This window comes from Cyprinodon tularosa, unplaced genomic scaffold (genome assembly GCF_016077235.1).
Source record: "Cyprinodon tularosa strain WSP-4 unplaced genomic scaffold, ASM1607723v1 ctg56, whole genome shotgun sequence".
Classification (NCBI taxonomy): domain Eukaryota; kingdom Metazoa; phylum Chordata; class Actinopteri; order Cyprinodontiformes; family Cyprinodontidae; genus Cyprinodon; species Cyprinodon tularosa.
The window spans coordinates 129,612-156,712 of NW_024039296.1; the positions used below are offsets into that span (position 1 = coordinate 129,612).

Consider the following 27,101-nt stretch of genomic DNA (forward strand, 5'->3'; position numbering starts at 1 on the left):
GGATGAAGGAAGCCCTCTAGTGGATGTAAGGACAGAAACATAAATTCATGAATATATATATATATATATATATATATATATATATATATATATATATATATATATATATATATATATATATATATATATATATATATATATATATATATATATATATATATATATATAGACCTAGATTCCACCACAGACCCAGGAATCTTTGAATCACATCTTAACGCTTGTTTTTTTAAGTGATGCTTTTATTATAAATTAGCATGTTGTCATTCTATCAATGATTTATATTCCCCTTTTGTCTGTTTTTATAGTTTTTATTTCTTTGTTTTGTAGTCTAACTGTTAAATGTTTTGTCACCTTAGCTGACAATCCTAAAGTTCTGCATCAATAAATCAAGGAATAAATCAGTGTCTTTTTTCTGTCTTTCGAATGTTGTGGGTAAGACTGCTATACACGTGGGAAGTTGAATTGCAGTGTAGATTTACCACTCAGATGTCAGGATCCACCTGAAACCCCAAATAAGTTTTACCTAGTGTTTATTTAAAACAGTTATTGACAAATTTGATTAGTTCCAATTGCATTTTGTGCATATATTTCACTCTTTATATCAAAAGAAATATTGGAAATGTATTACACCTGTATGTCATCTATTAAGTACACAAATATTAAATGAGAATATAATTCCTTAATTAAACTTAGATTCGTGTTTTTTTTTTTTTTTTTTTTTTTTTTTTTTTTTTGCAGTAGATAGAATTACAAGATAGCTCTTGAATGCAGCACCACGATGCCGTTCACCGATCGTCCAATCAGAGTGCGGGATACTGAGCAGCGTGTGTTTGTTGCTCGTGGGGCTAGCAGCGCAGACGCGTGAGCGAGGTGACTAGCCTAGTTAGAGGTATGCGATTCAATTATTGAATTGTTTATTATCAAGAACATTTATTTTATCTACCTGGTACTATTGATCGACCCTATAAGTTATTCAGCAAGCCATGGTGTGGTGTCTTTATCTAGGTTTTATAAACGCTTGTGTTTAATTTACAAATGAGCTAACGGTATAGCTAGATAATATTAGCTTTTTATAGCGGCCAGTTAGTAGCATTATCCGCTATCAACCATTTTTTTAATAACATAATGTAACTGGTATGCATTTGGTACTAATTTCACTGTCTCGTATGCCATAAATCAACGGAAGCGATAAAAACGTGTGTTTCCCCCCCATTTTTTCGTTAAAGCATTGTTCTTAGCACGCTGTTAGCCTGTTAGCTCGTTTAGTCAACTGTCAGATCTTTGTTTTAAATGCTTTCCGCTGGTATCGATAGTAGGGATGAGTTTTATTTATTGTCATAAAGTTACGGCGACATTATTAAGATTTTTTTTTCTGTTGGTAATAATAGGCTAGCTGGAGTTTTCAGAGCTATCTGCCATTATCGTGTCAATGCGTCATCAGATTGTTGCCCAACAGTAAAATCGTCTGGAAATCTGCCTGCCCAGCTTATGTGCCTATGTTTTTCTGTTATAATATGCATATATTTAATGATAAAGTAACTATTGTGAGTTTTTTTATTTAATGACTAAAGCAATCTTTACGTTGTGTTTAAATCCATCATAATACTGAAATTGTGTGATAAATTATTTCCAGTCTGATCACAGATCTTGCTTCTTTTATAAACACGTTTCCAAACGTATCAAATATGTGAAAAGTTAGAAACTTATCTGGTTTTAAACAACCTGCTAAGCTTAAGTTAGATTCCACACATTAAAAGGTATAAACATAATGTGTTCTCTTGTTTTTTTTATATATAATGGCAATAAAAAGATATAAATGGAGAATGACGTTTAGATTTTTTTCAGTGGGAATACTAAGATTGTCTATGGTAGATATTAGCTGTGTCTTTGCAAATCAAAGCGATTGAATCCAAAATAGAAACCACAGACATGCTGATAGTTGGCAAGTTTATTTGTATTGCACATAACTAGACAATTGAAAGTGCTTGACATGATTAAATCTTTGGAATGTAGCAACATACCTGCTGTCAGTATCTGCTTTTTATAATCTCTGTGTGGTTCTTTACTTTCTTTTATTACTCTTAACCCTGTTGGCACTAATGTGGATTGCTGACATAAGCAATTTTTTGTTTTTTAACAGAGGAAGGTGCTCACCTTTTGTCATCATGGATCCAGTTAAAGGTAAAAACGGAAAAGAGCTTTGTTGCCTCCACTGTAGCTAGTACTCGTCTGAAGTAAAGTCTTATTTCAGGCGTTACAACTAATCTTTTCTACCCGTTCATATATTGTGCACCAAAGAATTGTACTAAGATACATATAATGGATAATCTCAGACCTCAAACTACATCAAGATACACTATTTATATCTTTACAAAGCTACACACACAAACTCATTCAGTAGATTTTTTTCTTTTTTATTCATCTTTTTTAACTTTGTTTTTCTACTTTAGATGAGCACATTCACATTTTTTCAAAATCCCCATATTTTCTAAAGCAAATTTGTGGTTCTCTGCTGGAAAAAAGCGTATTTTTTGCCACTTAAAAAATCCCATTTAAGTTTTAATAAAAATATCCCATTTTGATTGATTTTTTTATGTTCAAATCTGAAGTTATGTGATGATTAATAAAGAGATATCTCTTACCACCCCGTTATTGTCTTTACATGAAGCAAGAAAGTCAGTTGCTGAGTTTGTGCTAATTATTGTAATGCCTTTAGCTGCACGTAGAGGGGAACAAGCCATCCCGAATCCAGGTGGGCAGATGGGCAAACCTGTTGTATTCCCTTTCATGGAAAGGTAATTGCAGATTTTTAAATGCCTTGTTTGATTACCATCGTTCTGGTCATAGTTTGATATGTGGATTGTGCTGCACTGTCTAATTACCACCTAACATAACTACATTTCTCATAAGAAAAGATAGAATCTATTTGTTTTCAAAGAAAATCCTTTAGTTTAAAAGTAAAGGATGTTGTCTAAACTTAAATTAAGAAATAAAAACATTTAAAGGTATTTGTTTACTGTAAGGCATATTATGCATCCATTTATCGCAGTATGCTTACTTCTAAATCCTAATTGTTGAGCATTTCCATTCACTGATGTTTTAGTCCAATATGGCTTAAAAATTGAATGTCCTATTGTTTTCCCTTAAGTTTCATAATAAAAATGACCAATATAAACATTACCTTTATAAACTAATATTTATTTCAGTCATTCCTCTTTGGGATGTGACTTTAATTTCAAAGGCAACAAAATTCAAGCTATAAAAGTTTTTGCTGACAATGAAAATAACATCCTATATGTTTGCAGCTGATGGTGTTAAACAGTGAGCCAATGTATCATATATGAGCATTGTTGGGGGGGGGGGTCGATATGCCACTCCACTTAGTGTCTTAAGTTTTTGAAGAACTTGCAAAATTGTTCATCTCTTTTGGACATAGGCCTAAACTGATTCTTCTGTCTTCTTTTGTTTCTTTCTAGAAAAAAATATTGTGGTCTTTATGTGTAGTACACCACCTCAAATGACAATGGCCGCATAATTCATTACTCATTAAAGTGTCTGTATGTTAAAATCTTCTTAAGTTAAACATAAGCCCAGGCTGAACCTAGTTAAACTGGCAGCAACTTATATATAACCCATCTTAATTCCATCTGGTTTATAAAGAGTTGGCCAAAATCCTTCCAACTATGTGACCAATTGAGAACAACTTGGAAAGCTTCTTTAGTACTAGCAAACAATTCTAGGATATACATGTTTGTTTGTTTTTTTTTTTTTTTGGCTCTGTTTTGCCTTTACCTTTGTTTCTGTTCTTTAAATTATATCAAAGTTAAATATGTGTGTTTTTACACCTTTAAAGCTGGATCCTGGAAGAGAAGGTTATTTTTCTAATACAATATGTAAGAATCAAAAGCATCTTTACCCTTTTTTTCCCCATTACTGTATTTAAATCCTATTCATTAGAAGCTGTTGTTCATGGCAACACAAATTAAGAGGCAAAAACAAAAGTTAACCTAATTTGCTTTCTTGGGGTAAACATGTCCATCAATTGTCTTTGAATATTGCTTAACAAATAGCCTATTCTCAAAATGAAGCCTATTTTAGAAATTATCTGTAAATTGGTTAATCTAATGTGAGAAAATTTAACTTTCTGGTGTTTTCTTTCTGTTCTAGCATGCTTCCTAAAGTAGTGAAGAGGAGGGTGCATGCCTTAAAAAGACTACAGGAACAGTGTGCTCACATTGAAGCAAAGTTCTACGAAGAGGTCCATGAGCTAGAGAGAAAGTATGCAACTCTATATCAGCCACTATTTGACAAGGTACTTCCATATCACCAATATGCTTTACCCTAAACATTCTATGTGCATTATGTTAAAGGAAACAGACATTTCCTGTGATCCTATATCCATGAATGTTTTTTAAAAGCACCAAGGACATTTTGTCTGTTCAGTCTGGTCTGAAGTCAATGATGGTACAACCTTAGTGCTAGAATGAAAACTGTCCCAACGAGTAGTCGGCTGTGCTTTTCAGTCCAGGCTATTTCCAGCGATAGTGACAAGAGCTGGGCTGTTCCTAAACAAGTAGGAGTGTAACAGCTGTAGCCTTTTGCACCTGTTTCTATAGCGTTCATGGTCACATGTGTGAATATCTTGGGTGAACAATGTGTTTACAGAAAATACTTTACCCTGACCATTTTCATGTTCGTTTAAAAGGATGTTGCATAGTTGTCCTTACATTTGGTGATTTTTTTTTTCTTCTTTTTTTCTCGATTTATTTTCATATCTCGTGTTCAGAGAAGAGAGATTGTCACGGGAGCTGTTGAACCCACAGATGAGGAATGTGAATGGCCTACTGACGAGGATGAAGAGGAGGAGCTTGCTGTAAGTTCAGGTTTGATTTCAAAAGGGCTAATTAATAAAATATAGGAAATGTTTATCCTTATTTTTATTTTTTTTTTTCTTTTAAAGATATTTTCTCCAAAGAACATTTGGAAACTTATTGTTTTGTTTGTTAGGGATTTTTTAAATGTATTTATTTTTTTATGTTTGCGAAATTAGGCAAATAGCAGCTTCAAGACAAGAGACAAAGTTAGTTGTATTCAATTGTGCAGAATCAAGGGTTCCCGAACTGAGGGTTACAATTCCCTAGAGGGGATGCAAAAATATTTTCAGTATCACTGTGATGTGACGCCTCTAGGTAATGGATGAAATTAAATAATCATATGTATATCACAAAATAATAGTAAATGTCCCATGAAGCTGATGAATATAGCAGATGTCCCTAGAAAAAAATGTACAGTTCGTCTAAAACATGTACCGTATTTTCACGACCATAAGGCGCACCGTACTAAAAGGCGCAGTCTCAGTTATGTGTCCCATTTCTGTATTTAACACACACATAAGGCGCACCGGACTATAGGGCGCATTTTTTATATACAGGTACATGTCCTCTACTACCTTTAAATACCACTACTGCGTATTTTAAAAATACAGCGGGGGCAAAACTGAGTATGACTGTGCTTTATTCATGTATTTATTACAAAGTATTAATCAAACCTGGCAGCTGGCCGTGAGACAGACACATCGCAGATGACACAGCGCTGTGATTACTCCTAAATTAACTTAAAATCCTGAAACCTGCCGACGGAATATGTTCCCTTTTATTGCCGGTATCCTGGTGCCTGCACTGTAAATTATTTAGATGAAAAACACCTGCCAGCCACCGCGTGAACCCGGAGGCTGCCCAGCCTAGAGGCTGCTGATGAAAGGATTTCTACTGTCGGTGCACCGCTGGTATGTGGGGGTCTGAGCGCCTCCGACAGAAATAGATAATCTGGATGAACTGACTGCAATTATTAAGTTTTCAGGTGGACTTTCTCACTTAAAAACATATTAAAACTACTTTATTCCCACTGATCACAGCAAATATAGCTGCAAGATTTAGATTATTTAGATGAAAAAACACCTGCCAGCAGCCGCGGTGAAGAGGAGGAGAAACGTCCAGAGGCTGCTGTTGAATTAAGTTTTCAGGTAGAAAAATACAGCGGGAGCAAAACTGAGTATGATTGTGCTTTATTCATGTATTTATTACAAAGTATTAATCAAACCCATCAAAGTCATCATCCTCTGTTTCTGAATTAAACAGCTGCGCTAAATCAGACATGCCAGTTTCCCATTCTTCGCTGTCAGTCACTTTCCGTGCCGGGCGGCTCCTCAGAAATAATGCCGGCTTTTGCGAAAGCTTGAACAACAGAGCCAGCAGACACGTTAGTCCAAGCATCTACAATCCATCCGCAAACGGTGGCGTAATCTGCCCGGCGCTGCCTTCTTATCCTGAAACTGTGGTCTCCGTCGGTCATCCATCGCTCCCACGCCGCTCGCAGCCTTACTTTGAACGGCCGCTTCACACCGATGTCGAGCGGTTGAAGTTCCTTTGTCAGACCCCCGGGATAACGGCGAGCACAGCGTTCATTTGATTCACCTTTTTTTCACATCGGCTGTGAGATGGGCACGCAGCGATGGTGATGCGTGGAAAAAAGCACCTGGTCTCCTCACATACACCTGCCTTTCATCATCTCCTCATCCATCCAGCCTTTTTCATTTGCGTTAATGTCATCAGAGCGCTGTGTCTCTCTCGCTGTCAGCTCCCAGATCAGCTTCTCTGATTGGTTGATGCGGCGCGTCCAGCAGCAAAACTTCAATTTTTCCATCTCGAGCAGCAGCAGCGCGTTGGCGGTGCGTCAGATGCTTAAACGCTCCCGACGTGCTGCACCTTCAGCTCAAAACGCGCTGCAGGACCTTTTGCTGCGCCTATACGCGCGTCAACCATTGACTTTGCTTGTAAACTCGCTGCTTCTGCTGCACCTGCTGGGTCCGGTTCACACCGATGTCGAGCGGTTGAACAGCGAGCACAGGGTTAATTTGTTTCCCCATGTTTTTCACATCAGCTGTGAGATGGGCACGCATGGAGTTACATATTAACAGCGATGGTGATGAGTGGAAAAAAAAACACCTGGTCTCCTTACATTCAGCCACTCTTTCATCATCTCCTCAATGAGGTGGTCTCAGAAGTCGCAGTTACAACACACATAAGGCGCACCGCACCATAGGGCGCACCGCACATTTTGAGGGGAAAAAAAGACGTTTAAGTGCGCCTTATAGTCGTGAAAATACGGTAATAATTTTACAATTCAGTTAAAAAATGCCTTATTGGATAATTAAATGTACCAGAAGAGATGTTTACATTTTTAATGGTGACATTAGATTAGGTCATCATTTAAGAGTACAAATAAATGTTTCACTCTGTTTATTTGAATATAGAGCGAATGATTGTACAGCCTGGCAAGCAGCGTCATATTTTTTCTACAGGTGCTGGTCATAAAATTAGAATATCATGAAAAAGTAGATTGAGTTCAGTAATTCCATTTAAAAAGTGAAACTTGTATATTATATTCATACATTACATACAAACTCATATATTTCAGATGTTTATTTTGTTTAATTTTGATGATTACAAATGACAACAAATGAAAATCTCAAATTCATCATATCAGAAAATTTGAATATTGTGAAAAGGTTCAAAATTGATGGCCCCTGGTGCCACACTCTAATCAGCTAATTAACTCAAACCACCTGCAAAAGCCTTTAAATGGTCTTTCAGTCTAGTTCTATAGGCTACACAATCATGGGGAAGACTGCTGACTTGACAGTTGTCCAAAAGACGACCATCGACACCTTGCACAAGGAGGGCAAGACACAAAAGGTCATCGCTAAAGAGGCTGGCTATTCACAGAGCTCAGTGTCCAAGCACATTAATAGAGAGGCGAAGGGAAGGAAAAGATGTGGTCGAAAAAAGTGTACAAGCAAGAGAGATAACCGCACCCTGGAGAGGATTGTGAAACAAAACCCATTCAAAAATGTGGGGGAGATTCACAAAGAGTGGACTGCAGCTGGAGTGAGTGCTTCAAGAACCACCACACACAGACGTATGAAAGACATGGGTTTCTGCTGTCGCATTCCTTGTGTCAAGCCACTCTTGAACCACAGACAGCGTCAGAAGCGTCTTGCCTGGGCTAAAGAGAAACAGGACCAAAGTCATGTTCTCTGATGAAAGTAAATTTTGCATTTCCTTTGGAAATCAAGGTCCCAGAGTCTGGAGGAAAAGAAGAGAGGCACTTCATCCACGTTGCTTGAAGTCCAGTGTAAAGTTTCCACAGTCAGTGATGGTTTGGGGTGCCATGTCATCTGCTGGTGTTGGTCCATTGTGTTTTCTGAGGTCCAGGGTCAACGCAGCCACATACCAGGAAGTTTTAGAGCACTTCATGCTTCCTGCAGCTGACCAACTTTTTGGAGATGCAGATTTCATTTTCCAACAGGACTTGGCACCTGCACACAGTGCCAAAGCTACCAGTACCTGGTTGAAGGACCATGGTATCCCTGTTCTTAATTGGCCAGCAAACTCTCCTGACCTTAACCCCATAGAAAATCTATGGGGTATTGTGAAGAAGAAGATGCAATACACCAGACCCAACAATTCAGAAGAGCTAAAAGCCACTATTAGAGCAACCTGGGCTATCATAACACCTGAGCAGTGCCACAGACTGATCGACTCCATGCCACGCCGCATTGCTGCAGTAATACAGGCCAAAGGAGGCCCAACTAAACACTGAGTGCTGTACATGCTCATACTTTTCATGTTCATACTTTTCAGTTGGCCAACATTTCTATAAATCCTTTGTTTTTATTGGTCTTCAGTAATATTCTAATTTTCTGATATGATGAATTTGAGATTTTCATTTGTTGTCATTTGTAATCATCAAAATTAAACAAAATAAACATCTGAAATATATGAGTTTGTATGTAATGTATGAATATAATATACAAGTTTCACTTTTTAAATGGAATTACTGAAATCAATCTACTTTTTCATGATATTCTAATTTTATGACCAGCACCTGTAATTGCTTCTCTACCACATTGAACCTTATTGAAACAGTTATCAGGCACTTATTTTCATCACAGCACCTAAACATTTATTGCAAACCAAAATATGAAGCTTTGTTTCCCTGCAGTCTGCAGGGGTCAGTCTTTTATATCTTTATCCAAATTTTTCTGAAAATAAAAATTTCCTAAACTTCTAATAAATAAAAATGTTGACAGGATGAAGTAAAGGAGAAGGCTACAATTGAAGATGCAAAGAAGGAGGAAGCCAAGCCAGAGGAAGACCCAAAAGGCATCCCTGACTTCTGGCTCACCATTTTCAAAAGTGTGGACATGCTGAGTGACATGGTGCAGGTCTGGATTCATCTCAGTCTTAGAATTTAATCATAGCTAATAAAAGTGTTTTTGGCCGTAAGGGAACTTTGGATTTACCTTTTAGGAACACGATGAACCTATTCTCAAGCACCTGAGAGACATTCAAGTAAAGTTTTCTGAACCAGGGCAGCCCATGGTAAGTACCAACTTGCTCCTTTAACTTCAAGATGTGGTGAAATACTAAATTGAGTGTTATTTCTCTTGTTCCCCGTCTTGTACAGAGTTTTACATTAGAGTTTCATTTTGAGCCCAACGGCTATTTCAACAATGCAGTCCTTACTAAAGTCTACAAGATGAAGTCAGAGCCTGATGCCTCAGATCCTTTCTCGTTTGAAGGCCCAGAGATCATTGACTGTGAAGGGTAGGACTCATAATAAACTGTTGAGGTTGTTGAGATGCCATTTTGAGTCTTAGACAAAAAATAGATTTTGTATGGTTTGGAGAAAAAAATAACTTTTGCGAAGCTGTTCTATATTAATATCTCTTGCCTTTGCATCCCACATTTCAGCCTCCTCGTTTCTGCATCCTTGGTATTAAATTTCTTCTCACTCTTTGCACACTTCCTCTCTATAGATGTCAGATAGATTGGCACAAAGGAAAGGATGTGACTGTGAAAACTATAAAGAAGAAGCAGAAGCATAAAGGTCGTGGCACTGTGCGCACGGTTACCAAACAGGTTCCCAATGACTCCTTCTTCAACTTTTTTAATCCTGTCAAAGGTAAGAAGGCAGGCAAACAGACACACTAATACCAAAAATGTGTATCCAATTATTCTAGACCTTTTGTTTTCTATTTCATAAGCAATTGTGTAATAACCAACATACTTCTGTATAGGCGTGTTTTTGCCTAATTCTTAATATAAATCAACATTTTATGAGCATGGGAAAATACTTAAAAGACTTGATGGTTGACTAAGAGCTGTGGATGTTTATGGCTCTAACATTAACAATCAATACAACCTGAGTCTCATATGTTGATTCTATGGACAATGACCAAAACAAGGAGCTCAGTAGTTTGGAGGGAAGATTTTTGGCTGTAAAAAAAAATTGTATAAGTCTGCTGGTCAATAAAAAAAAAAAAAAAAGCGAATTTCTCAAATTGTACACTGCTAAACTGCTAATCTTGTTATCAACTGGCATAAAGGTCCTGGAGGAATAAATTGGAAGTGAAAATTTGAAAGTAAATTAATCTGAGCCTGAGGGAATAAGGTTTAAATGGCCAAAAATGAAATTCCGCCTAAAAAAAACAAAAAAACACTTAAGATTTTTACCTTTAAAACTTATAACATTTTCTGTAATGAAGGAAATGTAATAAACTGCAAATACAGCATCTTAGTTACATATGTAGCAAGTTTGGTATCTATCCAACAAGCCACTGAGAAGTTATATATGCTAAGATCCAAAAAAATAAAATGTGGTGAACCTTTACTGTGCCATTTAAGCACACTTTGGCATAGTATCTGAAATTTGGAAATAATTCTTGAAAATTTTAATTGGGGATGCTGTTGTTTATAAAAATATAAAAAAATCCTCTTTTGCCATATACCGCTGAGAGGTATGTTTAAAAAAAAAAAAACAAACAAGTCTTGCTCTTATCTCAACATAGCATCATTTAAAGACAACTTTAAGAGTTTTCCCACCAAATAAATATAATAAAATCATAAAGATGAGATTTTTCTGCATTATTAGCCAAAAAAGTTAGCCAACCATAACAAAAGGTTAAACTTTAAGTTATTTTCCTTCTCTTCACCATAGGTGTTTACAATTAATCCATGTATGTATGACTTCTAAACAAGATTCATCTTTGTCATCCAGACATGGCAGCTCCATATGATGCAGACTGAAAGGTGTAATTTGAAAATTAGACCTATGCCAAAGAGATAAAAGATTTAACCAACTTAAACAGCAAACTGACATTAATATGAATCGTATCAACATATGTTTAGTGCTGATTGCACCTTTTGAATGTTATGTTAATGTAACTATTTTCTGTGGACACTCTCCCCGCTCTGCCTGTATTGAAAATATTCCCTGTATGGTAGGTAGATGCGCACAAAGTAGAAAGTTACTCTCTGTGTTCTAATGAAGATACTAGGCCAGCTTGTATGCATGTATCCTGAACTCACCAGCAGGTGGCGCAGGGCTCCTAAAATCTTCACAGCCCCATTATGACAGTGTCTGCCTGTAGCTTCTGAATGAAGTCAGGACTCAGATATTAAAGCTTAGGATTTTACATTGCAGTGATAGTCTAAAATTCTTTATTTTTTTTCTTTAGTAGTTTTCTTACTGATTACTAGTACAGCTGCCACATGCTGCTAAAATAACACCCTAGTTAGAAATTAGTTTCCATTAAATCTGACCAATTCAACTGTATTTGAGAAATGAAATTAGATAATTGAACAAAAATGTTTTTTCATGGGCACAATCACAAACTTTGATCTGTTGGTTTTACATGGACAATTACTAGGAAGGGTTTTATGCTCCACTGATTTAGATTATGAGTGGAATGAGATGACTTTTTAAATCATACATTAACTGCTTGAGCAGGTTATGCTGAAATGTCTTACTTTGATCATCCTTGTTTTATAGTATCTCGGCAGACATGCCTTGACATTTATTGAAAGTTATCTTTGCGATTCAGCCACAGTGTCGGTGTGACAGTTAATATAAATATATCCTTATCAGTTGAGTTCAGGTGTGCAGTTTTGGGGCAAAGATGTCAGGAGTGAATACTGTAAAGTGATACTGAAACTTCATTTTAAAGGTTCTAGTGGGGAACTAGTGTTTTATTCATTGTCCACGTTTGCATTCTAAATCAGTCCTTATTGGGGAAATTCTATCCCGATAAACCTGACTAAATGTGAGATTAAATGTGTAATTTAGTCTGGCCCCGATGAATGAGACAATTGAAGACTGTTGATGAGAACAACCTGTTGTTTTTCAAACCATGTCTGTGCCTATTGGCCAACGCTCTGACCAATGAGCACAACTGACTGTGATGTAGTAAGCGTGACAGGAAGCTGATGGGGGAGTGTAAACCAACAGCCTGTCGGTAAAACGGCGAATACGTCTTTCTTAAAAATGAATGAGAGTAGAACCTCTTCCTGCTCATGTTTCAACGAAAACCCCAAGTCTAATCTTTCCAAAGCTGAGTCAAAAATCTCCATCAGAGCGAGCGGTCCTTCGCACACGACTATGCTGAGAGAGGGCCGCCGCAGACGGGCTGCAGTTAGCCCTGGTTGCCGTTAGCCTCGGAGGTCCGCTGGTTGCCGTGGTCCTCTAAACTTGGGACATTTTTCTTTATTACACATTAAATCAGTAAATGGACCATATAGTGACGCTTTAAAGTATAATATTGTCACCTCAAATGGTATTAAAACATACTTTTATTGAACAACAGCAACAGAAAAGACAACTTTTAACTTTCAATGGAGCGCTCCATTAATTCTGCTGCAGTGTATGCTACTGTTCAATAGCTGTTGCCATCTTCCTTGTTGTGCTTTCTCCAGCGTCAAGCAGCTTTGTCGCCACACCCACAAAACCCGCGCCCTTTGCATGCAAAAGTTCAAAACATATCTCTGCGTTGTGATTGGCCCGCCACTTCTAGGGTCTAGGGCATTGATCGAGGCTAGTCCAAATTCGCAGGCAAAAATGATTTTGGTCGCTGGTGGGTGGGGCTAGTTTACTAGGCTAGGGAAATTCAACCTTGTCAGCAACCAAATTTGTGTGTCCATGTTTTTGTTACATTGTGGGGATTATTTCGTAGAAATATGCTAGATTTTGGGGACTTATAGGTACTTGTGAGGACCAACAATTGGTCTCCTTGAGGAAAGGGGCTTATAATGACTATGGTGAATATCGAGTTTAGGTTAGGGTTAGGTATGTCTTGGTAATGGTTAGGGTGTCTACTTAGGCCATAGAAGTGAATGGGAAACACATGGTGTTAACTACATATAGTAAGACAAGAAAGGTTTGGTTTATATCTATCTAGATAGAGGAATAGACTGAGAGACAGACCCCCCCTTGTAGTGAAGACCATTCTTTTCCCACTCACTTCTATAGACCCTTACCCTAACCATTATTACCAACACATACCTGATAGCTATATAGATACAGAGATGTGTGTAAGTTAGTTTAGTATGATCACATAAAACACAATATAAAAATGTTGTTTTTGGTATATTTTGCAGAAATTCTCTACCTGTGTCTCTATTATTTTCTTTCGCTGCTGGTCAGGTTTGTTTTGAATGTGTCACCCATGAATTTATGATTTGAAGTCCTAATGAGGTATTTCTTGTTGTAATGAAATTGATTTTTGCATAATGAGTTGGTCCCGAAACTATTTCAACAATCTAACCACAAGAAAATGTAACATCAAATAGTTTCTACAATGAGTTTGTTGAAATGATTGTTGAAATAAATTCCCATTGTTGCTTGCTCTTGACCTTATATTTCTTTATTTTGCAGCTTCGCCAGATGGAGAAATGGTGAGTTACCTTTCCTATATAATTTATAGTTAGGGATGGATTATTGTTTAATTAGATTGGTTAAACTGCTGAAACTGTTTTCACAGGATGAAGACTCTGAGTTCAATCTAGCCACAGACTTTGAGATCGGTCATTTCTTCCGTGAGAGAATAGTTCCCAGAGCAGTGCTGTATTTCACCGGCGAGGCTTTAGAAGATGAGAGTGTAAGTCCTTACACCCAGAAAACACACCTGCAGACAGGATTATAGAGAAAATGAAGCACTTGGTTCACATAATGGGAAGTATATAATGACTGTTGGGTGTTTTAACTCTTGATTGTTTTGCAGTTTGAAGAAGAGGAAATGGAAGAGGGAGATGAAGAGGTAAGTAATAATAGTTTCTAACTCTTAAAGTCTCTAACAATGGAAATACAAGTCTTTCCACTTAGACGGAGCTCAACGCATCTCTTCCTTTCAACTCACATTAATCAGCATGTTTTTTTTTTTTTTTTTTTCCCCAGGAACAAGATGAGGAGGGTGATGAAGATGATGAAGAGGGAGACACTGATCCCAAGGTGTGAAGCTTTCACTTATTCTGTAGTTTCATTTATAAATGTTGCCATTAGTCATAAGTTAAGTGTGTTTTAAAATGCTATTGAAATATATGTGCAAGGGGCTGTGGCATTATACTCTACCTATCCAGACTAGGCTTGGGCCTTATCTAGATTGGAATATTAACAGTTAATTTAAGACTGCTAAACTTGCCTTTAAAGTAAGGAAAGGAAATTATATATCAGCCTATTTTCACCCAGCTGATGGGCAGCGTGTTCAACGGGTGGGGAAATAGAAACTACTCTATGTTCCATATTAACCCCCTAAAACAACATGCAACCCCAGCATTTTCCCTGGCACTTTATTAAAAGCCCTTTTAACCACAGGAATAGTGTGATGGGGGACATCGGTATGCGTTTATGCTGGTCAATGGAATGTGTTAAAATCAAGTGGAGCATTACATTTAACATATTTTAACTCCTCACGTACAAAAATTACTACCTTCATCCATAGAAAGATTTGGATCATCTTAAAGTTGATAAGACTCTTCAGTTGCCTGAAGTGAGTTTGAGTTCTTTCTTATAAGACAACTTGCGGAGGATAAGAACTCGCTCTGATATCTAAACCATAAATGTTTTCTATAGTTTATTCAATCAGGCTAATGAAATAACACTCTGTTTAATCCTTAGAGGGTAACAGCAGTGTACTGGCCTTTGTAAGCAGCCTTTTGGAGGTGATCTCAAGTTTCTTTAGGGTGATGTGCTGAGATTAAGTCGCCATCATCTATGACTGATTTACTGCAGGGTTTCTTTGACCAACTCCAGCAACGCTTCACTTTATGCTCATTTTCATCTTTGAATGTGATAATTAATCCTTTCCATAATGTTTGTCTCTCCCTTACCCTGGATCTCCCCTTCATTACAGGCATAATCAATCATTCTCACTCCATGCATTTCTAGGTAAGGGAGAAGTAAAGATGGCGCCCCACATTCTTTGCTCACCGCTATATGGGAGCTTTGATAATTATTCTTGCTGTCTTTTCTACTTCTGTACGCCCATTAAACTCAATGTAGTTTTAAGATACAGTTTTAACCTCTGACTCACTTCTTAGGTTGAATGATATACCCGCTCCCATAGTCATGTTTATTACTATTCATTCTCTTCTGTCATCCCATCCCAGGTTTCTAATATCATAACCTTTACTTCACCAAGCCAGGTCTCTTTAATCTTCTTCATTTGCTTTCCTAATAAACCTCTTCACCGCGCTAGCTGAAACTCAAGTCTTTCTAAGCACCTCTGTTTTCTAATCATGTTTTCACTGCGTGTTGTCCACAGAAAGAACAGCCTCAACCTGCCGAATGCAAGCAGCAGTAACCGTGATAAGGGGAGGTGGAGACCTGTTCATAAACTCGGTTCTCAGCCTGTCCAATAGACCTCCTTCTCCTGCAGGCTCTACCCTTTTACAAACGCTCACTGGAACGCAATAGAACCCAAATCTGTGTTTTTACTATGTGCATGACTTCTTTTTCTACTGTCTTGCGCCATCTCACCCTTTTAATTTGGCATTATTTTACATCACAACGGCAGTGGATTCTGAATTGAATCTATGTTATTATAGGTACAGTCATTTTCCTGCAAAACTCAGAACATGATATTGGAGGAAGATAGAAAAGGAATTGCTCACAACTTTACTTTTCATGGAAATAGGTCAACTACTCAGGGGTTTTTAATGCCATCAAGCAAGTTAAGTTTACCAGGAAACTGCTGATTAAGATGGACGTCATCTATCACTGGGGTTGGTTTTGGTTTTCTCTTTTTTGTTTTTTTTGTTATGGCATTATTGCTTAAGACACATAATGTACCATTTTTAATTTCATTTACTTGTTTAAATGTTCATTATGTCATTGGACTATTTATTTAGGTGTAATGCAACTGGGTGGGATGTTTCATGCTGAGGGAATGCTTTAAGGCACTAAAAGGCTTTTAATTGGCTTAGATCTCAATTTAAGCTAATTAAAAGTATTTATTTTCGATTAGTACCATGCTTCATCTATTTTTGAAAAAATTCTGCAGCATTTATATACTTGGGCTGCTCCCTCTTGCCAAGGCTAGTTGGGTTCAACAGGCATTTAAGTCGTGCGATACTTATCGGCACTGGAACAGATATGTATGGTCACACATTTCTCTTGGCTGTTTATCACAGCTACCCTGAAATCCTCTTTAAACTGAAGCCAATGTGGAAATGTTTTACAAGTACAAATTTCTTCTTTATATTTGCCGATTATAGATTGTTCCATATCCTAAACTTTAATATCCTGTATAGTGAAGACTTCCCTCAGACATAATGGAACAAAACATATAATTGAAAGAACCTTTTATATGAGCTCTTTGAAATTCTTTTATGTATCTAATTCCTAACAAATGTCAGAGTCACTGATGGGATTGTGCAGGAAGCTTTGTTCAAATGTAAGTTCTGTTGCCAAGAAGCCAAATGTAAAAAACAAATGGTTTGCTAGTGAAATTCTGTAATCTAAGAACGACATTTAAAGTTGTTAAACATGTATGAATATAATGATATATACAAATTCTTCTGTTTATATCTGATGGTTTGGTGGAAACATTCATGGAACAGGGTGCCAATGTATTTTCTCTTCTGCACATGGATTTTGGCTGTTTATTTGGACATGTTTGCCCGATGACTGTTCATTAATAGTTGTGACAGCATCCCCAAATTCCTCCCCTTCTTTCTTTTTAAAAAGAACGATTGTACATCTCATCGGATGGTTCTCTTAAAGGCCGCGGTTCACCTCCTCAAATGTACTCCATCAAACCGTGTGCTAGCAATGGCCTTAACTGGTTCTTATTCACAATTTGTTACTTGCGCAATGTTTCTTTTCAATTTGTACAGAGTTAGTTAAAATATTCTATTAAAGTTGTGCGACATGGAGATGTGTTTTTGTCTGGTTACTCTTGTTCAGCACTACATTACACTTGCTTTAGAGGTTGAATATCTTTATGTATGTTGGGATTAATCGGTTATTATCCCGGTAAAAAAAAAAAAAAAACCTTTAGACAAGTCAGTGCCTGTGTCGATATGGCCTTTTTAAGGTCTGTGGCGCCTTGGCCTTGTGAGGAAGTTGGAGAGAATATGGCGAAGTACTATTGGTTTGCCTCAAATCGATTGTAGTTTCTTCAAAGGAAAAAGCAGTTCTTTTCTTGAGTTGGTGGGAGAGGGGAATTGCTGACCCTGGAAAAAGACTTTGCATGGTGGAAGGAATATTTAAGGATCTCCTTAACCCAGCTGACACGCCTACTGTGGCAGAAGAAGAGACGGGTGCTTGGGGCCAGGCCAAAGTCACAGAACATAAAAAAACTTGAAAACAAGGCTAACCACGGTGGATGAGATCCACCCAGAGTAACTTAGATCTCTGGATGTTGTCATGCTGTCATGACTCATAGGCTTCTTTAACTTCAGAGGTCACGGACTCTTCCCCTAGACTGAAAGACTGCTTGGTCAGCCAGGAGAGGCTCTGAGTAGATCCGCTTCTCCACATCAAGAGGAGTCAGCTGAAGTGGATCAGACATCTCTCTCTTATGCCCCCTGGGCTCTTCCCTTTGAGAGGTATGTTATTGGCACATCCCACCAGGAGGAAGCCCAGGGGACGATGTGTCTCATCTGGCCTGGCAGCGCCTCAGGCTTCCCCCAGCAGAGCTGGAGAAGGTGTTTCGGGAGAGGGAAGTCTGGGAGTCTGCTGCCCCTTCAACCCGGTCCCAGATAAAGTGAAAGATGAGTACAAGTCACTAGAATTGGGGCGCAGATGCTAGCCTAGATATTACTGTCCTCCGAATGACAGGCCTGATGAGAGCGTTGATAAAACAAGACGCTCATGGTAAATTTGAAGGAGTTGCATAGATCCAATCCTTCAAAGAGGAGACAAGAAGACCAATGGTAGTTAATCTGAACTTTATGGAACAATAACTAGTTTCCATCAAATAGGATCAACAATTAAGCTGACTTCACAATTGTGTTTAGTCATGAGAGGGAAACCGGTCAGAGGTGACAGGAAAATTGATAAAATTAAGTACAGTTGAATCCTGGGAAAAAAAAGGGCATTTGAGTCGGAAGGGGGCTTTATTCTTGAAAAGGAGAGTGTTCCTAAACATATCACTGATGTTCAGATGCACGTTCTTAAATCTGCCTAAATTTGAGCAAGAAATGTAAAAAGATGCTGGGGAAAAGGCCTGGATAGATTTTCCAAAAATGCAAGTTCTTAAAAATTTAGAACAAAACGTGTGACAATTTCCATCTACTTCACAACTATGCAGTAGCTTGAATTTGTGCTATAAAAATGCAATATATATATATTATTGTGGTTTTGTTAGTAGATATAAAAAAAGTTCCAGAGATGTCAATATTTATGCAACTTAGGCACAACAATGTTGATGTAAAGCTTGGTGTTGCTGGGCTGCTTTTTTTTTGTTTTTACAAAAGGTGACTTTTCTGCTCTCATAACTTCTCCAGGGTGAATGCCTCCTGTTGTCAGCACAATGTGACAGGAAATATTAACTTAGCCATTGGACCTCAGGTGATGGTTTGCAAATTATTGCCTAGAGCTAAGAGCCAAGCAAACGGTCGGGTTAAGAAGTCTGCATAAAACACAAACTAATACCAAAATATCCTGTTCTAGAGTTTGCAGATTTTGCTTTACAAGAACTACACAACAGGCTATTCATGCTTAGGCTGCAGTGTGTGGTTGAGGACCGCTTCATTGCAACAATGGGTCCAATTGTGACTTAGAGCTCATTTTTGCATTTTAAATAAAGTTTGAGAAGTTGAATAAGAAAATAGTTCAAGATTTCTCTTAGTCTCCCTTTGAATATATTCTTAGAGGCGAAAGCTGCTAACACAGTTATAATGTAACTTTTATAGTTACAGGAGAGAAAAGAAATATGTATATATTGTCGACACAAAAATAAAACTCAAGTTTTTGGATTGTAATAAATACATCAAAACTTTAATTTATTCCTATTTAGATTTTCTAAAATTATACAAAGGTGTATACTGTGCTTCAGAGGGAAGCACATTTTGAAATGTTTGCCATTAATGTGGTTTGTTCTTGACTGTTAAAAGGAAATCTGTTTGTCCGAGGCCTTCAAAGAAAACAAGCAAATTCTGAGTGTGGTTAAGGAGTATCTTAAGAAAAAGTCCTCAAGAAAAAAGAAAAGCATACAAGTAGAGAACATTAGAAAGCAACTGCTAACATATCCATATCTATCCATGCGAGAAACTACCCTGAGAGCAGGTTGGAAAATAGAAAGGAAGTCTTCCAAATGTGTTTGAGGCTCTTGTCCTGTTGCTGGTGAAGATTCTCAGTCATCCAGGTCATAGTCATTCCGTAAAAGTTTAAAAAAACAATCCACTGGACTTGGTTTCCAAGGTTTGAAGATGTTTCGCTTCCCCTCCAGGAAGCGTTCTCAATTCAAAATGTCTGGATTCACATTGAGTTTGAGGCTTTATATAGATAAGGCTTTGTATTGCTTGGAAAAAGTGCATGCCCCTGTTACGACCAAGACACCTTACAGCTTTTACTAAATTTTATAGGCTATGAGAAGGAAACCTTTGCTTTACAAAACAATGAAAGAATAGACAAAGACCAGAAATTCAGAAAAAGAAAAGTGGACCAAGCAATTTAGAACTCAAATCACTGGACACCAGAACACAAAAATGGAATAAATGGAGCAAAAACCAGTATTTCAAGAAAATAACCTTATACCAGTCGGGAAACATATAGGTTAATTAATTCCAAGGACATTACAAAAACGAACACTTATCATGACTCAAATGGCTTAACACATAGCCCATACACAACAACAGACACTTAAACCCAGGTAGACAACAGTTTGATAAATGGTTGACAGCTGACTTGGAATGTGCTTTTCAGAATGGACCGCCATGCTTCTTATAATCATCAGCGCTTCAACCACAGTTCGCTTTAGTGTGAGACGACAGAATTGAAAACACTTAAAAATAAAACTAAGCGAAAGGTTTGTTGCCTCCAAGTTACGCCCGTTTCATAGGTCAAAGTGTTTTAAGTCTGGACATGCTCTTTAGTAGAAGTACTTTTATATCTCATCATTACATTACAGAATGCCTCTGATTGTGTATCAGAGCGTAAAATTTTATTTAAAAAAAAAAGAACTTATGAAAAACTGGACCCTGTGACTTCACCCAGAAATAAATCCTTATAACCTCAGATATTTGACTGAGAGTGAAAAAAAGCTTGAGCCTCTTTGAATCTACACTGCAAAAAATTTTTAATCTAATTAAGTCATGTTTTCCTAAAATAAGTGCATTTTTTTCTTGAATTGAGGGGGTAAGTGAGACATTTTGCCAATGAAACGAGACAATTTACACTTAAAATACGAAAAAAAGAACTGCGTTGTCTTATTTCAAGTGCATATTATCTAATTAACTTATTCTAAGAGTAAAAATACTCATTCCATTGGCAAACTATCTGATTTTCCTGCTCAAATCAAGAGTAAATTCATTTAATTTAAGGCATTTTTACTTATTTCTACATAATTTTTGCACTGTACTGAGCTGCTCTGGTTGCCTTAAAACCGCACGTATATGCATTAGTAATATGTATTTCCATTTATATATTTTAGGTGAAACAACAAATGTTTGTTGTTGTTTAAGAGTAAATATCTGTATGTGCAAACTTCTTTAACAGGGACTAAATATTTAATAGGATGTTCTTATTTATCATATATCCATAAAATATTATGTTTTAGCATTTCAGTATGGTCAAAATTACTGTAGAATTAATACATATTAATACAAAAAATCACACAACCTACAGCAGGCATAGTACTATACTATTGTAAAAGTTATTTTGTTTGGAACTGAGCTTAGAAACAAACCAGGAATTATACTAAGGCTTTGTATTCTCATCCTCCTTACTTTACTCTCCATGTGTTTGATCTTCATGGGTGTGTGGACAAAGAGGGACTTTTAACAACAATAAATTCATAAGAATTCGGTGCAATGGACTGAAACGGAGGTCACCTCCATGTTGTGCAGGAAGGGAACAAAGTAAGGGTGGAACAATAATGTATTCATACTGATGCCGCTTTTCTTTTGCAATTGGTCTCATCATCATCCAGCAGAACTGCTGAGAGAAGTCACCCTCTAACCTTCATCCCAGCTGCAGCTGCACCCTCCACGACTTCTCAGCCTCAAGGTGCCTTTTTACCAAACTATTGTATTTGTGAGCACACAGGAGAGAGGGTGAACAGGGCTGTCTGTGTGGGTTTTTCTGTAGCTTCTTTCCGAGCGGATGTGATGTGAGCCAGCTCCAGGCAGGGTAGGGAATAGAGAGAGGCTTTATGCTGCTGATGCAGGGTTGGGGTTGAGATCTGAATGAACTGAACGAGCAATCTGATAAAGAGACTATGGCCTTTTGCTGCCGGAAGAAACACTGACCACATACTAATTAGACACATTTGGATTTGTTGGATTAAGAATTGATACTTTAGATATTTTAGCCCTCTGTGGAAGTGGTTCCCTATAGTTCAATTAATCATCCATCATACTTTTCCGCCTAGTACCATTATAAGGTTGATTATTGGGGAGAAGTCATTTACAAATCTTTTAAAATTCTAATGTTAAAACCACAAACTTCAATTTATCCCAAACTAAAAAATTTTTTTGGAGCATCGTTTGGTCCATTCCTACAAGACTGAATCCAGTATGGCACGGCTGTTAACAAACCAAGGTACCTAAACTGGTAAGTAGGCATTTAGAAGAACCTGAGACTTTTGATTACTTTGCAGGAGCTCCAGAAAAACACAACTCAGGAGAAGCAATCTGTTAAAAGAACAAACATTCTGTAAAAAGTACCACGAAAGAAAAAAAAAAATGAAATGCAAGAATGTCCCGGATTTGATTCCCGGCCCCGGGTCTCTCTACATGGAGTTGGCATGTTCTCCCTGAGCATGCGTGGATTCTCTCTAGGTACTCCAGCCTGAGTCCAAAAACATGAAATGGTTAATTGGCTTCTCCATCTAAATTGTCCTTAGGTGTGAGTGTGTGCCTGAATGGTTATTTGGTAAAAATGGCGACCTGTCCAGGGCTTGCAACCCCAGCTGCTTTAAACCATGACATAAAAAATAGATTTTCTGAACAGAAAATCGTCAGAGTAAATCATAATGTTGCTAGAACCATAAACACTGAGCACTGCTGGTACTAGAATCCAGGGTGTTACTAGCTAACTTTACATTATGTACCATGGAAAAGTTTAACACTGATTAGGGTTATTAAACAAAGGAAAAGAGGGAGAATCTAGAGCAGTGAACTAGCTTGTTCCATGGAACTTGGGGCCACGCTGATAATGCACATAGCCTGTAGATTACCACGGCCGCCCCTTTCAAATTTCCATGGCACACTGCTGCACTGTTCAGACAGGCAGGCCGACATCCTAAGGGTGGTGAGAGGGGCACAGCCTCCTCCAGGAACGAGACCAAACAGGGCCGTGACTCAACACGTCAGGCTTGGTTCACAGTAAATCTTTGTGCTCAGATGTTGTCCGTGGGTGTAAAGAAAAGGATAGAAGCAGGATTTTGACAGTTCTTAGCCAAAGCGCAACCCTTTATAGGGTATTTCATCTCTATCCTAACTACTATTTTGAAATGAGACGTGCCTCTAGACTATGAGAGGAAAGAAGAATAAAATCCAAGTTAATACACAGAATTCTTGTTAGCAACACTCATTGCGACAAAGATGAATCCATTACTGTGGGAATTAAAAAAAGATATTCATCATAAAGCCCCACCTATCCTCTTATGTTACATGCTTACTTTGTTCTCGTCTTTCAGTCCGAGTATGCGCTTAAAGGTCAATTACCAATGATTACTCAAACTAATCTTAGCGCTTTTATTCATTATCTCCAGCTTCCTCTTTGCCTAAGATGTGCAAGAAAACAACCTTCACGCCCAAAAATAGCATAGTAGCATTGCAGCACTCCTCTGTCTGGAATTATGAATGGATAAGTGAATGAACAGGTGACTAGGTGTGGCATGTTTAACCTGAATCGAACTGTTTGACTTCTTTGCTCTGAGAAAGCAGCCAGTCAGGGTTGGGCTGCACAAACCGGCTTCAAGTTCTATGGAGAGTCTGCAGAATGGTACGATCCAGACTGAGCCTGGTTTAGATATATGCAAACTACATACATACTGTATGTCTTCTGGTCATGCTTTGTATGAAGAGGTACGAACTAACCCAGGATAATTTACATTGGTTTAGTTTTAATAAAGACACTTTTTAAGATGTTCTTCATCCTTTATTATATATATATATATATATATATATATATATATATATATATATATATATATATATATATATATATATATATATATATATATATATATATATATATATATATATATATATTCTTTTTTTTCCTCATCGCTGTAGCTAAATTTGGTAACTGGAAGTTTCTGTTTATCCTATTGCTTTAATGTTTATGCAGCTTATTTGATAAAGATGCCTCTTCAAACTCATTAAAGTCAGTTAGTTGTTCTCAGCCAGACCTTGAGAGTGAAAGGTCACAAAGGCAGAAATACAAAAAAAAAGAAAAACTGTCAAGTCGCCACTATAGATAAGATTGTCACTACGGAAAGACTCTTGGTTTATCAAACAAGGCTCAGTGAAGCTATGCAGAAGGCAAAGTGAAAGCATCATTCCCTGTTACGAGAAGAAATACAGACCTGCATACCTGCCATTGTTTGCATCGTTAAGATGTCGAAAATAAAGTCCTGGAGTCACCAAGAAACCCTTTGGATTCCGCCGCCGCCTAACCGTCCCTGAAGTCATAGGAGGAAATTAGTCGTTTTTTAAATGTTTCTTTTTAAAAATATGTGTGGGAATTACAGTCAAGCACAACAGTTAGATAGTTGGTAATGCATTCATGGAATGCTTCATTCAGGCCAAACAGCATTCTGGAGCCACATTTGTCTGCTCTTACCCCCCAAATTACTTCTGCCTAGTGTAGAGATGAAGGCTCTTCAAAGTAATGACTCAGCTTTAGCATAATTGGCCATTTTGATGTCTATAAAGTATACGTGCCTCTCCAGACACATGTACTTAAACTCCTAATGTGCAATGTATTTACATTTTTTTGTTTTATTTCAGCAGTGTTATATTAGACTGATGATTTATGAAAAAAAAAATTATAAATAAAACATTTAACTAATAATAAGGTTCTTGGTACCCCAGTGTCTTAGCTAAAAGAAATGTATATGAAACATTTTTGTGATTAAAACATTTTATTTAAATTGATTCATTTTTTTATGAGAGTTTTTTTTTCTTGTGTATAGATGTGAGACATTGTGAAAAACAACAAAAAAGAAAAGTTCTGTCCTACCATTACAAACATAAACATGTTAGGTTTGCCTAAAACCTCTGAGAGTTCAACAGGAATGGTTACCTTTGATCAGATGGCATCATACCCACCAGATGGGTCAGGTATACGTATAACAATGACTGATGCAACAATTTTAGGCACCAGGGGGGCACTTGACCTCTGACCTCGAGATCCCACTGACGGCCACTGGTGACACTGCACTGTTGCAAAATGAAGCAGTCTCCTCGTCCATATTTTGGAATCTGGTAGCAGACCACAATGGACCAGCAGATCGAGAAACCATGAAGTTACTGATAAAGACAAAGCCAAATTCACACCTCTAAGTCTGAATCCTGAATCGGAGAACTAAACATATCAGGTAAGTATTGTTTCTCTTAATTGAACTATAGGGGACCAAACATATCAGGTAAGTATTGTTTCGCTTACTTTGCCAAAACAAACCTCCACTTACAGTGGAGCTGTAGGTCACATCACCCATTCAGCACGTTTTTGAAAATGGTTGCCTCCTCTGAGCATTGATACGCACCAAGTACTGATCAATAGAGATGCACCAATCCGATACCTGAAAAGGATATTGGCTCTGATACAGGGGTGGCTGGCCAATAGAGGGAGCTAGGGTTCTGCCCCACCCACCCAATGACCTTAAGACAATAAGGTCATATCTTTTTGTTGGATTGGTGATGCATTTTCAACCTAGGGCATAAAATCTTTGGCCATAGATAGAGAGCTCGGGGCGCCAGAGACCTGCACCCTGAGGTGACAGGAACTGTTGTCACAGTCATAATGCGAGTGATTGACAGTTTGAGTCGCGGAAGGGAAATTCCTTAAAGCAAACTTACCAAGAAAAGCTGGAGACCAAACCATTTGGACCTGATCATCCGAACATCAAAATTAATCAGCAGCCCAAAAGGCAGATGGAGATGGTACACTGTCTTTTTCCAGCATCTGGTTAAGAAAAGGCTTGGCTAACTGCATGCAGCGAGGCTAAGGCTTTATTCTGCTTTCCCTGCCCCCTTTTTCAAACGTCAGGATCTGACCCAGCATGGATAAAGACAGGTAGGACTGATTTGCAGCACTTTTTAGAAAAGGCAAAGAAGAACGAACAATCTGGGATTTACATGGAAAATAATATTGTATAGTGTATTTTTTCTAGATGTTTGTTAATTTGCATAGTTGCTCTTAAATAAACACGTTCTCAGAAAATAAATAGTTTTTATGTAAAAAAAATATAAAGCTGACTGATAGCTTCTCTATAATTAAACTGGTACATAATTTTTTTTTGTTTTGTGACACCATGTTGGACCATTAAAACACAGATTTGCCATTTGTTTGCGCGTGCATACTGGCAGATTTCCCCACGACCACCTTACAATTGATGACTGAATTTAAAACATGTTTGCTTCAGCATGATTTTTTTTTTCCCCCACTCGTACTGGGATATATTCATTTTCAAAATATTTTATGTCGGATTATGATATGAAATCAAATATAGATCAATTTCCAAGCCCTTTAAATCTGCTCATACATTTTTACTTATTCCAAATTTTGTGCAATACTGCATTTGTGAAAGAAATCTGTTAGACGTTTTCACCATCCTTGAACCTTATCCTGTGCATGAGGAGAGGCAGAAATGCATGTCAGCAGCACCAAGATCCTTCTTAAGAGGTTAGGAGGTGTTGCTTTGATAAGAAGCGATTCCCTTGTGCTTTATCTGCCTTATTCTAGTTTTACTGTTTTGTTTCTGCCTGTTTGCTGTTTGTTCCTGAACGGTGTATTTTTAGTTGTATTAACATCGTATTGCAAAAGCGAAGAGTCACATTGTGTGAATAGCTCTGACAGAGCCTTGGCTTCTCAAAGATTGGAAGTTTTGTTTGGCCTGATCATAAGTTTGGGGTTGGGTTAATAAGAACGATATGAAAAATATATATTTCAGAGAATATAAATCAAATTTCACATTAACCTCTCTTTAGTATCTGTAGTCTTCACCACACTGACCACAGGTTCTTAATCCTTGTCTGTTTTCATTGTTCTTCCTGCAGCATTGTGTTTGCTTAAAGGCCTCAACCATTTGTTCTTTTTCCCACGGTGCAGAATGCAAGCTCGGCCACACACACAACATGCACAGAGGGCTTATCAGAACAATGCCTCGAATAGCTGAAGAGTCTCATCACAAGGGTATGTTCACAAAGAGCAAGAAGTGGATGTGTGGGTTTTTATGAATGCGGCTCCATGTGAGCATCAGCAGCTGTTACCTGCGGGCTTTGTCGGACTTGTCAACGGCCCGTCATACGCAGCTCATCCCTATTGCTCCCCTTTGTTTGGTGGACTATGTATAGTTTACTGTTAAAGGG

The 27,101-nt window shown here is 37.7% G+C and overlaps 1 protein-coding gene across 3 annotated transcripts; it reads left to right on the top strand.

Moving 5' to 3' along the window:
- Window positions 1–773: 773 nt before the first annotated feature.
- Window positions 774–17,270, top strand: nap1l4a (nucleosome assembly protein 1-like 4a). Of its 3 annotated transcripts, XM_038305545.1 has the most exons (15): window positions 774–889; window positions 2,141–2,181; window positions 2,717–2,795; window positions 4,168–4,312; window positions 4,787–4,873; window positions 9,152–9,286; window positions 9,372–9,443; window positions 9,529–9,668; window positions 9,881–10,026; window positions 13,774–13,793; window positions 13,880–13,996; window positions 14,120–14,155; window positions 14,293–14,346; window positions 15,248–15,282; window positions 15,659–17,270. In XM_038305545.1, exons 2-14 carry the CDS (start codon window positions 2,166–2,168, stop codon window positions 15,251–15,253), a joined length of 1,053 nt encoding a protein of 350 aa, XP_038161473.1. In that variant the 5' UTR covers window positions 774–889; window positions 2,141–2,165; the 3' UTR covers window positions 15,254–15,282; window positions 15,659–17,270. The 3 variants fall into 3 exon arrangements, with proteins under 3 accessions (XP_038161473.1, XP_038161471.1, XP_038161472.1); XM_038305543.1 differs by lacking the exon at window positions 15,248–15,282; XM_038305544.1 differs by lacking the exon at window positions 15,248–15,282 and having other exon boundaries at window positions 851–870.
- The last annotated feature ends 9,831 nt before the right edge of the window (window positions 17,271–27,101 follow it).